Genomic DNA, 13,647 nt, shown 5'->3' with positions numbered 1-13,647 from the left:
TTCCTGAACAGAACAAAAATCCAGTTGGGATAATGCAGCTGATAAATCTCTGGGGCCATAAATTACCGACAAACATCTCCATCTGTATGATTCGTATTGGAATAGAACCTCTTCGGAACATAATGACCGAAACAGGGCCGGGGATTAATCCGGGTTCTGCGAATGTAAAGCGGCGGCAATATTGATTCCTCACTATCATAATGTGCCATACATTTCATAATCCGAAAAGGAACAATATGAATTAACTTCAACGGACGCGTTGAATGCTGAATTTGTGGTTCGAGGGCAATTGTTGACGATTGAAACTATGTGCACAATGAGGCAATTTTTCGAAGTTGTTCCAAGACAATTCTTCTTTTGTGTATCGATATTAAGGATTCTCTTACGTTATAGCCATGATTTCTCATAGTTGTTTTTGACCCAATTGAATCTCAGTTTTATGTAATCCTTAGGATTTGTAATATTTTTCCTCTTATTTTTCAACAGGCTTTATAATTAATCTCTTTATTTTTTATCTAATTAAAATATGCATTTCTGGCAGTACCTCATTAATCAAAAAGTTGTGAAATTCTTCCCTTAAGGTTATAAAAAAAAACTACACTAAAAATTCTACTTTTTTTTATACAATTATTAAAAAGAAGTATTCTTTCACTTTCTAACACACTTTATATTAAATTCTAAATCCTTTTAATTTTAATCCAATCTTGTTACAATTTGCATAATCCCCAAAGAAATTATTGATATTTTTTCATTTTGCACAATCAAGATTTAAATATGACATGAAATTTAAAAAAAAAAAAAAATTATAGCTCGTGACTATTATTGTCATGTTGCCTCTTTAATATTGCACAGATTTTGTGTAATAGAGATGAGAGTATAGAGAGCTAAACAAACTGAAAATTCCTTTATTACACCACATAATTTCCTGTAGCAATTTCCACAAAGGCAAATATAAGTAACGCGATTATTCCCTTCGAAAATGTTCCAGTGAAGTTCACATTTAATATGTTCCTTTGTTTACTATAGTATGGTCCTTATCATCTCTTTTACATTGACAAGACATCCTTTCAAGAAAATGATTTTCTTTGTTCCTGCCTCATCCTTAACAAAACCGCGTCTAATAAAACACGAAGATCTGAATAAATTTCAACTCCGTTTTATTGTCTTATTTACAAATATTTCTGTACTGTCTGTTTTTTATTATTTGTTCAAGACTTTATAGGATTTAGTGATTTTCTTTATTGTAAAATTTGATTTTCGGTCTAAAAGTTAAAATGGAAGCGACAGTCGAAGTAAAAAAAGCCGCTCAATAAAGTAATAAATACTATGCAAGTTTAAAGGATTAGAGAGTTTGGTAAAAGCTTTTCGGAATCTATCAGGAATTTAAGTATATATCCAGAAGTTTATGTAAGTTCGTAAGCCCAGAGTGTACGTGTTAATGAATTATTTAAGCCGGGAGATATATGTACCCTCGAGTATTCTCAATCTGGTTACATTGTGATGAAAATCCTAATGAAACACGAGTTCACCGTCTTCCCTTACTCAAAACTGATTATTGCCACAGCACTAAGTAAAGATCCGATTATATGCAGTTAGTTTATTGCCCGACAAAATTTTAAGTTAACGTTTAAATTCGTACATAGTACTATTTTGACATTTTAATAGGTGAAATTTTAAAATTCTATATTGAGCTTCTTAATAGATGACAGAGGATTTAACTCAAATAAATTAGGCCATAAATCTTGAATGTAAAATTCCGCAGCCGAGAACTAAGGAAACTGGGTCAGATAAAGCCACCACCATTATTTGTTTCGACTTTTACATTGTAACAATTTTTTCTCCACACCACAAACATGTGTTTGTTTATATTTTGTCTAGGACTAAACATCCAGGATCCAACATTCAGTCCTCTTTCATATAGAGCTATTTTTTCTTGTTTCTGAAGTTGAAGAGTGCCGTTGGGAACATCTGGCTCATTCTATAAAAGTTGTTTATTTATATTTTATTTGCGACAACGTATCATCAATGAGATTTTTATAGAATATAATAAAACATGTCCTATCATCTAATTATACGAATGCGACCATACGGGTTGCCTTTGATCCTTCTTTTGTTACTGCCGTAAAATTAAATTCGCCATACAATTAGAACACATAAAGCCCATGTCAAAAGCGTAATCTGATTAAAACTCTTGTCGACACCACATTAAACATATGACATTCATAAAGTTTAATTAGGAGACAAATTTTAATCAGACGATCATATTTACAATTAGGACCGATTCCATTGTTGTTCGACATTCCCACTCTGAATGCTCTGCGAAAATGCAATTACAGGCGAAAGTCAAAGTTTCCAAATCCAATTCTTTCACAAGCCGAACCGAATTTGAGACCTTTAATCAAATTGCCGCTTTATGAAAGTAGATCGGGCCGTTTAATATAAATGTTGCCGGGGCGTAATTAATTAGTTAACCCGCAGATCCCGTTTGACTAGTTCTGGTAGTATCTTCGAGGGTGATCTATTGGGGATTAAAAACCATTAGCGATATGTGTGTTCGTGCTGTCTGCACATTTGCCGGGGTAAATATTTAAGCGCTCACAGCGACACTTGATTAATTTCGAACGAGGGGGTGAACCTAAAACGCATGCCCATTTATTTAAATTTTCCACGCCTCCAATTAAGCTGGTTTGTTATGAATTACTCGAACGATAAGTTTTATAACGGAGATTACAGCTGCACTTTATCAAGAACTTCACTTACAACTCCGTAATAGAGTCACGTACAAAAAAAAAATACACGTAATAAAAGAGGCCTAATCTGTGCCGCATATTTCATACAACAAAAGCGGGACGTTACCCAACAACAACGGTTCATTCGTAATATTTATACCGTTCCACACAAAACCACTTTTTAATAATTGGTATGTGGAGGGCGTAATTTAAAAATAATTGACATTCCGTCGAGGGGGTTGGATTACAATGTGAAAATTGCAGAGCATATGTGCACTTTTGTGTTTTAATTAAATTCTTCCAACACGACTCTGTTTATTTAATAAACAAATTATGTAGTAGGACAAGAATGCTGCTTTTGTAGTGAATAATTATGCTTCGGGGGAAAGTTACTCTGACTTTATTTACCTTTGAAAAAATTTCATTTTAATGGTTCTACATCTTGAAATGTTTCCAAAAGTTCACAACAGCTAAAAATAAATTTTAAAACAATGAACAACTTGCCTTTAAATACAGGGTGGCTCACTTAATCTAGGTGCACATGTAACATTTTTATTTAATGTTTTATTTTAATGAAGATGAGCATGAAAAAGGGATAAGATATATTGGTTGAAGAATTTTTATGTATTTATTCACAACTTATCCCACAAATTTTAATTACATACTCACTAATATATAAGAATCCAATTTATCAAAATAAATAGTTCAATTTAGTCTTTCTGTAAAAGCTGTTGTAAATTGTTCCCATGCAAAAATCTACAGGATTCAGATCCGGCGACCATGGAGGTCAAACTTTGGATATGTTATGAAACACTTTGTATATCAAATTTCATAAAAAATGTTGCATATTAATATTTCTGAGACTGATTTTTTTAACAGGTTATATCTTCTGATCAATTAATCCAAGTAAATCATGAAATATTAAAGTTTATAAGGCATTTAGCCTCTTTTAAACTGGGTACAATGGAATTTCATAAAAATAAATTGCAACGTCATTGAGAGACGTAAAAATCACATTTTTGTATTTAAATTATGTTCTTTGATCAACTAAATGAACTAAATCATAAAATAAAAAGTTAAAAATATCTGAGAATAATAGATACTAACTTAATACATTATTAGATCAGAATATTATAATATTTTTGAAAATATGTAACTGATAATAGGTGATATTGGGACAACTTCAAATGTTTTTAACATATTATTTTGTAATTTATTTTCTTTGACAATAGTAATAAATTCATTAAGAAAAAGTTACCTTTAATTCTGTCACAAATTTATTAATGTGCAATATTTTTTAATAAAATTTGGTAACTTCATTTTGAAGAATGTGAAATTAAATCACTTTTAAACATAAAATGTTACATTAGGTTAGTTTTGAGTAATAGAAAACAAATTTGTGGCATATATGAAAATTTTGTATTAATAGTGTATTAATATTAAATGAACGAAACCATATTTAAAAGTATTAAATTTAATTTTTCGAAATTTGCTTTACATATTAAAAACAAACATAAAATTGCCAATCACAGTCGAGCAAACACTTGGTTGTGAAAACATGTAAACCTAATCTGAAACGAAAATAATGAACATTAATCTTGAACAACTCTATTGTACGGAACCATAATCCGAGCTCCCTTGATTTTCCAATCAGAAAACAAACCTCCATTCTCCCCCATTATATTGTTATGAATATGCAAACTCTTTAGAACGTGCATGTGGAAAACGGGGCGAAATTTTAATCCTGACGCAGGCATGTTATTCACGAGCTTGTCGATATACTGCAACATTTTTAATTATGTCTGGATAAGGAGACGGTCCTTTACCAACGTTCTGGATGATTCAACTTTTACGAGCACGTTGTTTTTATGATTTATACGTACAATATTTCTAATATTTTAATCATTGCATTCAATTGGGCACAATGGCTTTTCATAATTGAGCGGAGTTATTTAAACAACGCCTTCAGCTATTGTATCAAATGTTATTAGGCCGGAATTATTCAAATTTGTCGAATAATTTATTCACTCTCATTCAAAGATGTTTTGTGTGAGCATCTAATATCAGTCATAAGAAAAAGCCAGTTATTAATTTTGCCCTTCTCTTCTGCTACGTTCAGATTTTAGATAGTATCGTAAAATTTTGACATATTGAAAATAAATCTGGATTATAGTTAATATCAACTTCAATATAATGTAAGGGTAAGTGACAAGCTGGAAAGTGCCAATATTCGATTATATATACCCGAAAAGCTCATAAATTTATTTCTAATCAAATTATTTGCAGCTTAAGCTTTCTTAAAGTGCGCCGCATGCTTCAAAGTGTCGCAATTTATGGGTGTATAGCCAATAAATACATTTGCAATTTCATGTAAATTATGGATGTGAAATCGATATTCCTAATTTTATTGGGTTTGATTGAAATTGAAATGAAACTACACTTAAGTATGTTAATTTTTCAAAAAATGTATTATTTTAGTTAAATTTAATCAACGGGAAAAATAATTATTTGGGAGACAGACGGCAGAAAACACAAACAAACAAAATATACGTGAAATGAAACTTTTAATTAAAGCGCTGAAACTGAAAAACAAACAAATGGGACAGAAACTACTGGTTTATTAAATATTTTTAAAAAATAACTCACTTCTATTTTTACTTTTTAAATTATAATTTATTAATTTTATATAATAAAGTTGTTTTTAACAAATATTCTCCTACTTTATTTTAATGAATGCATTTTAAATTAAATTGAAATTTTAAATTATGAGAGTATAAAATGTTTTATTACTTATTTTTATAATGAAACAAAAAGGATTAAAACAAAATAAATCATTATAAAATTCTAATAATTAAATTAATTAATAAAGTTTATCAAATACTTTTTATTGTAAAATAAATTTTATGAAATATTTAATTGTAACAAAAATAACGAATCAATAAAGTTAACTAAATACATTTTAAATGTAACAAAACACAAATTTAATATATTTATGTTTATTTATATTATTTTTAGTTAATTAATTTATAACTTAAATAAACATTTTTTAAATTATAAAATAAGCGATGTAATACAAACAATTAAAGGTTTCAAATTTTGTTGTAAATAAAATAATTACAAATTGTCAATAAAACAGATAAATTAGTGTTTAATTACATTTGAAATTTAACAAAAAATCATGTCTTTACAGTATCGATCACCTCGTTGCGACTTAAAAGTTGAACTAACACAGTAATTAATATGCATATTATGGCATGAAATAGAAAGAGACAATGTTATTCGTTATTGGTCCATGTTTTTATTTATTTCGCGGCGCATTTTGCGAGTTCACAACTTTATGAATAACATTTACATAATGTGTAAAGCTCATCAGGACCGGCAATCGACAAACTTTTTATTTCCCTTAACGCTAAAATGCACCGCGAAACTTACACACAACTTTTCCCACCACTTTTCCACCCTGCTATTCTCAATGTCCCGACCAATTTAGCAGTTAATTGTGATGTTGTTGTTTTTCTTTGATGGCCAGTTAAAAGTTTTTCAAAAGTCAAACGGAATTAGGGGTAATTAAACGGTCACATTTTGGCCGAAAATTAATCAAGGTTCCTTTCTTTTTTAACTTATTGTTACTAATAATTGAATAATTAATCATGCATATTTCGAGTAAAAACTACGTGCCCAAACCAATTACCCTATTAAAACAGCATCAACGTTAAAGTTGCAGAGGAACTAACCAACGGAAATCGCTAATCGAGTAACAATGAAAATTATAAATCAATATCTGAATTAAGGTCAATTTCCGATCCAAAATAAACATTGATTTTGACATTAAAATTTGAAGTAACTATTGTATTGTTTAGCATGGTTTTTCAGAAGGCTGAACGAATAGACCATGTAAACCAAAGGCCTGGGGCAAATGAATCATTATCCTGAAATAACTGAAAAACATGAAACAGTTCATATAATGGACGTTGATGATCTCTGACCAACTGGGATTTACTTTGTATAAAAATCCTCTTTCAATTAATAAAATTGTTGACAAAGTTGATATAACTAGCAATAAAGCAACAGAATTGATTGAAAATTTTGTTTCTGTATATTTTTAAAATGAATGGGAATTGCATTTGTTTTGTATGTTATTTAGTTGGTTTTGGTTTTACTGCATGCATATTAATTGTGCTCTTTTTTAATGTGCATAACTGAAACACAAAATTAAAAATGAATGTAATATATTATTATGTAAAGGTTAAAATAAATTTACAATGTTAATTTTACGATTTATTATTCTTCCTTTTTCGCCAGTCACGATATTTGTCAATTCCTTAGAGAAAAAAAGTCCGTCTGAAATTTTCTTATAAACTCGTCCGGAGTTATAAACAAGTTTAAATTGGATATGATAAACGGGAAAACTTCAGAATTTAAATGCACACTAGTCTCCGTACAACTTTATAAATAAAATACGTCCTGTACCAAATTGTGATTAAATTGTTGACATGTTTACAATATTTCTATAGTTTCGCAAAAGTATTTTAATAATAATATCATACCGGTATTTAATTTAAAGCGACCTTGTTTGCGTCCCATCTTTTCACGAACATTTCCCTCGCACTCGGAATTCCACTTGGACTTTATGGCCTGTATTAAATTTACTCCGGCACTAATATATGCATTGGAAGTCCATATTTAATAGGAATTTCCTATTTTGTCGAGATGGAAACCACCGTACCTCGCTAAATTTCCTTTCGTTGCATCCACCACGCATAAAATCACGAATTTATATCGAACTTCACCGTACATTGTTAAATAGAGCCATTCGGCGTGTAACAAAGATGATTATGTTATATTATTTCGCTTACAGGTGGTGCAGTCAAGAGTAGAATGGCCGCGTTCAGCTGTTTCAAATTGAGCGTGTTCGTGCCCTCGTCTTCCTGATAGTCGCCCGGGATCTGGATCGAGTTCTGTCTGGACGTGAGACTTCTTTTCATCGCACCGTTATGGGCGCTCGTTGACGACCTTCTGAATGGACACGACATGGTCGCCCTAGATTTTCAGTGATGCGACCGGACTGTCTGAAAATGAGTCTACCTGAAAAAATAAATCAGAAAATTTTTCATTATGTTTTGTCAAAATAAAAGTGGAAAAACAAATATTGTTTAATTTGTTGTACCTATCTAAATAATCTAATAATAATATAAATATAATTAATCAAATTAATTTAGTAACTCGTAATTAATTAAATAATTAAAGAAATTTAAAACAATTAATTCATTAAATACTTTCATGAAATACACAATTCTAAACAGAACAAAATAATTTGTTCTATTTAGAATTCTTCATCTTAATGATTAATCAATCGTAAATAAAGTAAAGAATTGTATTGAATATAAAGCTAATTATTACGTTGACTTTCTGTGAATATAAACAATGGAAATAAATAAATCATTAATTTAATTTTCGTAGATTATTCCTTGCACCCTGTTCGCCAAAAAAACTAAATAAATTCATCGGTAAACACTGGAAAAAGGTGTTTGAATTAATTCAGGACAATTTGTCAATGCTTAAAGAAGTTTTTTGTAATTCCCTAATTTTATAATAAAAGAATTTAAAAACGACATTTGAAATAAAAAAGTACACTTTTCGTGAATAATTTGCTGACTTTAAAAAAGAGATAAAATCATTTTTCATGTTTAGAAACGTCCGAATTTAGGAAATCAATGTTTTGTTTATTTTGTTTTAGCCGCGTCAGAATTTTCTTTATAAATGAACAAATTAATTAATTTTTATTTAAAATAGACTGATATTTAACAATACTTGCAAAAATTAAGTAAAATCTCAAGTTCGTTTTAACAATATGAATTTAGTCATACTTTAAACAATTTTAATCGCCTTTCTGTATTAAATCGTCAATCAAAACTCTTGACGTATTCAAAAATTCCATCCAGACTATTAAATCCCTGAAAACATCTCAACAATAATACATTCGAAAGTCGAACGGACGTCTATAAAAAAACCGAATTTGATTGACGATCCAAACATGACACAGCTTCAATTTATTAATTCGGAAAGTTGATTCACCAAATTTTACTGCACAGCAACATCTGCCCTTCGTCGATTGTGTTTTAAAAGCATTATCCTCGAATGGAGTTTCGAAACAAAGTGGCTGCACCCTGTTCGTGTAAAATTACCATCGTCATGTTATTTTTAGATGTTTTATCCGAGTTTATTAACTTAAAAAGTTTCGAGTAAGGGATTAGTCAATATTTTACTTGAGCATTATTTATTGCGAGCACTATTTTCGTTAATAATAAATCAAGTGTGCTAAACTTAAGTGTTACTTCATTTTTGCTGATGGACGGCTTAATTTAATTTAATTTCCGCGCTTGTAAACCGATTAAAATCATTCCTTTGAGCATAAAACTCGTATTTATATGATGTGAAAATTCGTATCTCAAGTCGTTATGCAAATAATCTGAAGCTAAGATATGGACTGTGGTAAAATGCCGCTGTGAATAATTTTTTAGTGAGAACATAATGGCATGTACTTAGAGAGCCGGCGTATTTTAAAAACGCTGACATTACGCATCCACGAAAATGAATATCTTTTGTAATATCTTCTTTTTTTTTCTGTTTCCTCCCTCGACTCCGCAAAAAAAGAAACGTTAACACACCGAAATAAAAGACGCGCTTTTATTTCTGCATATTCCTTTGGCAAATTGCTCCGAACTCGTCTTGCACAGTTTGTAATTTATTTGCGTGGCTTGTTCACCGAGTAAATTCCGATGGAACATCAAAGAAATACACATTCATTCGGTTTGATTGTTGTATTTATTAAACTGTTTAATATTTACTTTATGCGTGTGCAATATTACGAATTGAAATTTTGTTCCAGAATCGGATAAAATTCAGTTTTTCTACGTGGAATCTGATCCTGAACCTAAAAATCAACACAACTGAACAATACCAAAAGCTTTTAAAGTTATAAGTTACATTTCAAATATTACTTTAACTTAAAGCTACCATTAATAAAATTAAAATTAATGAAAAAATTTAATCCTTTTAATATTAATTAAAAAGTATGGTAATATAAAAAATTGTGAACCTTTTGCTAATAAAATAAAAAGGATGTGTAGATAGAAATCTTATTGATACATCGTTTAAAGACACAAACGCCTTGTTTAGTGGGTCAATGTCGAAAACCCTTAAAAATAACAACCATTACATAGACTCCGCACCATAAAAGTGTAGACTCCGCGTCGCCACCCTTAAAACCATTGCTCATTTCTCACGGCTCATTTAAATATTCAATCGTTCAATTTCAATGCGAAACAAAGCTTAATCGATTGTTTATATGTGCATTGCACCAATCGGGTGAAAAACTACGGTGTCATTTCATTACGTATTCGTCTTTTTGTTGTCTTCAAAACTATTAACATATTTCGCCTAACTCGTTCTATAAATAGGATACCTTGAACGATTTTATTCAATAGTTCGACGGTAAATTGTCTCGAGAAAATTCACAAGTGCATCAGAAAATTTCAAATATTGCTCAAATAGGGTACCGTACTATGCAATTTGGAAAAATAGTGATTTTGCTATTACTTAACATGGTTATTTTCAATTTATTGATCGGATAGATGTTGTAGTGGATTTACGATATCCTGGTCTGACAATACATTTATGTGTTTATAACTTTTACAAATTATATAATAAAGAAATTGTTTATTGAATTGTATACAATATAATTTTATTGTGATGTGTATTGTTGTCTGTATCAGAATGTTTTTATGTTCATTTTAGTAAAATATTCAATTTTTGTAAAAAATAAAATAATTTTTATTTTTAATCTATGGTATACTGTTACTTAACTAATTAATTTATAAAACAAAATAATATAGAAACTGAATACTTTTTATTCGTGATTAAAAACATACGAGTAATAAATAAAAATCAAAAAGCAAAATGTATAAACATTTATTTGATTTTTTTTAATTATATATTATACAGTTTTATAAATTTAAAAGGTCACAAGTAATAGGTGTAATATTTTTAATACAATACATATAGTAAATATATTATTTATGAAAATAATTACACACTTATTTGTTATAAAACATAAAAGTTTTAAATAATTTGTTTTATTATAAAAACTAAATTTTTACTTTGAATAAAAAGATAAAAATGATAAAGACACAATATATACTTAGACAAAAGACAAAAAATATATTACAATACCCTAAAACAAAACACCCTTATTAAAACGTCAAAGTCATAAATACTTTCAAGGGAAAACACAAAAATAAAAGAAATAAATTATTCCAACTCCACATCAAACAAATCATTCCTTTCAATATGGCCATAATTTTCTTTCAATATGATTCGAGTAAACTTTTTATCCAAAAAAACACGTAAATAACTCATTTTACATATCCGTTTCATTTAAGACTTTTTAAATTACTATGAAATTGCTGTTGAAAATTACGTGTTATCTTATCTAAATGTTAATTTTGTTTTGTCTTGTTTTCTTCTCATCAAGAAGAAAAATCTTTATTGTTTCTCCAGATATTTGTATAATTATTTTTTAAAAATATTCAATTAATACAAGATTAATTTATTTCTGTTTAATTAGATTGATTACAAAATTTATTAATCCACATTTTCAATAAAAATTAAATATTTACAATTTTTTTTTAAATTTTAAATTTTCCTTTTAATAAATTTTATTTTAATTAATACCATTGACCTAATTTTTATAACTAAGTAAATTAACGTACTGTTTCTTATCAGGTCAATTCTATTTTTAACCATAATTTTTATAATCAATAATTTTATAAATTCACAGATACGTAACATTTAAGTCTGCCCACATGATTTGAGTTATAAAAATAGGAATTCTAATAAAATGTCAAGAAAACAAAACCCAAATTAAATTATTAGGTATCAACTAACAAAATCTTAAGATATACATAACATAATTACATACATGAATCCGGAAAGAGTCACGTGCGAAAACAACCGGATGTCAACCCTAATAAACAGGCCCCATATCAAAAAACCAACTTCTGTATATCAGCAGTATCACGTGCGAAGCGTCCGCCGCCGAAGCACGCGATCCGAAAGTGCGCCAAACGACTGGTGAATGAAAAAACAACGTCGTAAACGCGGCGTCCGGATTCCAACTGACACGTTAACCGGAGCCGTCGAAAGAAGCGCGGATCCGGTCGACGACGGCGCACTGGGGTGCCGCCCGCACCGGGGTTGTTTGCGGTTTTTGGCGGCGGCTAAGGAAAAAAAGTACTCGCGATCGGTCATTATGTGGACCATGATCGGCCGGACAAAAAAGTAAGAGAGCGTTGGCGTCGAGTGCTTTCGGGAAATTAATTCTTTTGCGGGAAAGTTTCGAGATGCGGGGCGATATGCGGATTGATTGGCCGAGTGCTTGGGGAAGGGTTGATACTTCCGGTTGAGTTAACACGAGAAATTTTCGAATTTGTCATAGTTTTATTAAAGTTCTCTACAATTATATGTTTGTCTTGGAAAGTTTTACTGAAAATAAACTGAAAATAAAATGTGTCATTTATATTTCATTATATTTTTGTAAAAACATAATAAAGAAATAATAATTTACATAAAATATAGAAATTTATTTATTTTAATTCAATAAAGAACATGAAAATTTGCTATAATTTACTCCTGGTATAAAAAATTTTAGAAAGAAGGAAGAATTTAAATATACTAATATATTTTTTATTTTTAAAAGTCATATAGAAAAATGTCACAATGTTATATTGTATGGTAAATAAAATTGTAAAAACTTTATTTCAATATTATATTAAATTTTTACAATTTATTCCTGACTTAAGCCACAAATAATTTATAATATAATATTTTAGGGAAAAAAGAAGAAATTTAAAAATAATTATTTCTTTTTCTTTCTAAATAACATATAGAAACAACAACAGCAACTGGTTCATGTTAATTTAAACAAAGTTTATAAACATTTTATTGCATTATTATAAAAACATAAGAGTATATATAATTTCAGTAATAAATATTATATTAAATTTATAAACAAATACCTTCTTAAAATAAATAGTCATACATTTTGAATTGCAAAAAATATAGAGAAAATGCCCCAAAATTATATTGTAGTATAAATAAATACTTTAATGCATTATAGTATATAGTCATAAAAAATATACAATATTATATTTTTGGGATAAAAGAAGAAGAATTTTAAAAACAATTATTTGTTTTCCTTTCTAATAATATTCACAAAAAATAATTCACACCATACGTATATTTGTTTTTATTTCGAAAAATTATAGAGAAAATGCCACAAGATTATATTATGTCATAAATGATAAAAAAATTTATAAACACTTTTTTGCATTATTATATAAAGTTTCCTACATTTTATTCCTAATTTAAGTCATAAATAATATACAATATATTTTTTGGAAAAAAGAAAAACAAATTTATAAATAATTATTTGTTTTTCTATCTGATAATATTCCCCAAAATAAACCAAGTCACAGACATATTTGTTTTATTCGGAAAAATTATAGAGAAAATGCCACAAATGTATTATATATGATAAAAAAAATATAAATACTTTATTTAATTATTATTATATATTTATATAAAGTCATAAATAATACTCAATATTTTAAGTTTTTCTAATAATATTTACAAATAATTTCATTATTGTTTTTATTTGGAAAAATTAAATAGAAAATGACACAAATGTATTATTTAAGGTAAAAAATATAGTTAAATATTTTATTGTATATTATATTTTCTACAGTTTATTATTAATTTAAATCATAAATAATATACAATATTTGATTTTTTTCTAAATAACATAGAGAAACAACGACAACAGGTTTATATTGATTTAAACAAAATTTCAAATTTTTTT

General features: G+C 28.4%; 1 protein-coding gene across 1 annotated transcript in view; it reads right to left on the bottom strand.

The window, feature by feature from the left end:
- The window catches only part of LOC109609386 (head-specific guanylate cyclase), a 57,282-nt gene extending 45,491 nt beyond the window's left edge, over positions 1–11,791 (bottom strand). Inside the window, exons 1-2 of the mRNA XM_049970085.1 lie at positions 11,710–11,791; positions 7,586–7,814 (exon numbers count right to left, since the gene is read on the bottom strand). Of these exons, the coding sequence (XP_049826042.1) occupies positions 7,586–7,762 (177 nt within the window). The 5' untranslated portion in view covers positions 7,763–7,814; positions 11,710–11,791. The remainder of the gene's footprint in view (positions 1–7,585; positions 7,815–11,709) is intronic.
- Positions 11,792–13,647: the final 1,856 nt, after the last annotated feature.

This window comes from Aethina tumida, chromosome 7 (genome assembly GCF_024364675.1).
Source record: "Aethina tumida isolate Nest 87 chromosome 7, icAetTumi1.1, whole genome shotgun sequence".
NCBI lineage: Eukaryota > Metazoa > Arthropoda > Insecta > Coleoptera > Nitidulidae > Aethina > Aethina tumida.
Note: the sequence above shows the minus strand (reverse complement) of the source record. Positions and strands in the feature narration are given on the sequence as shown.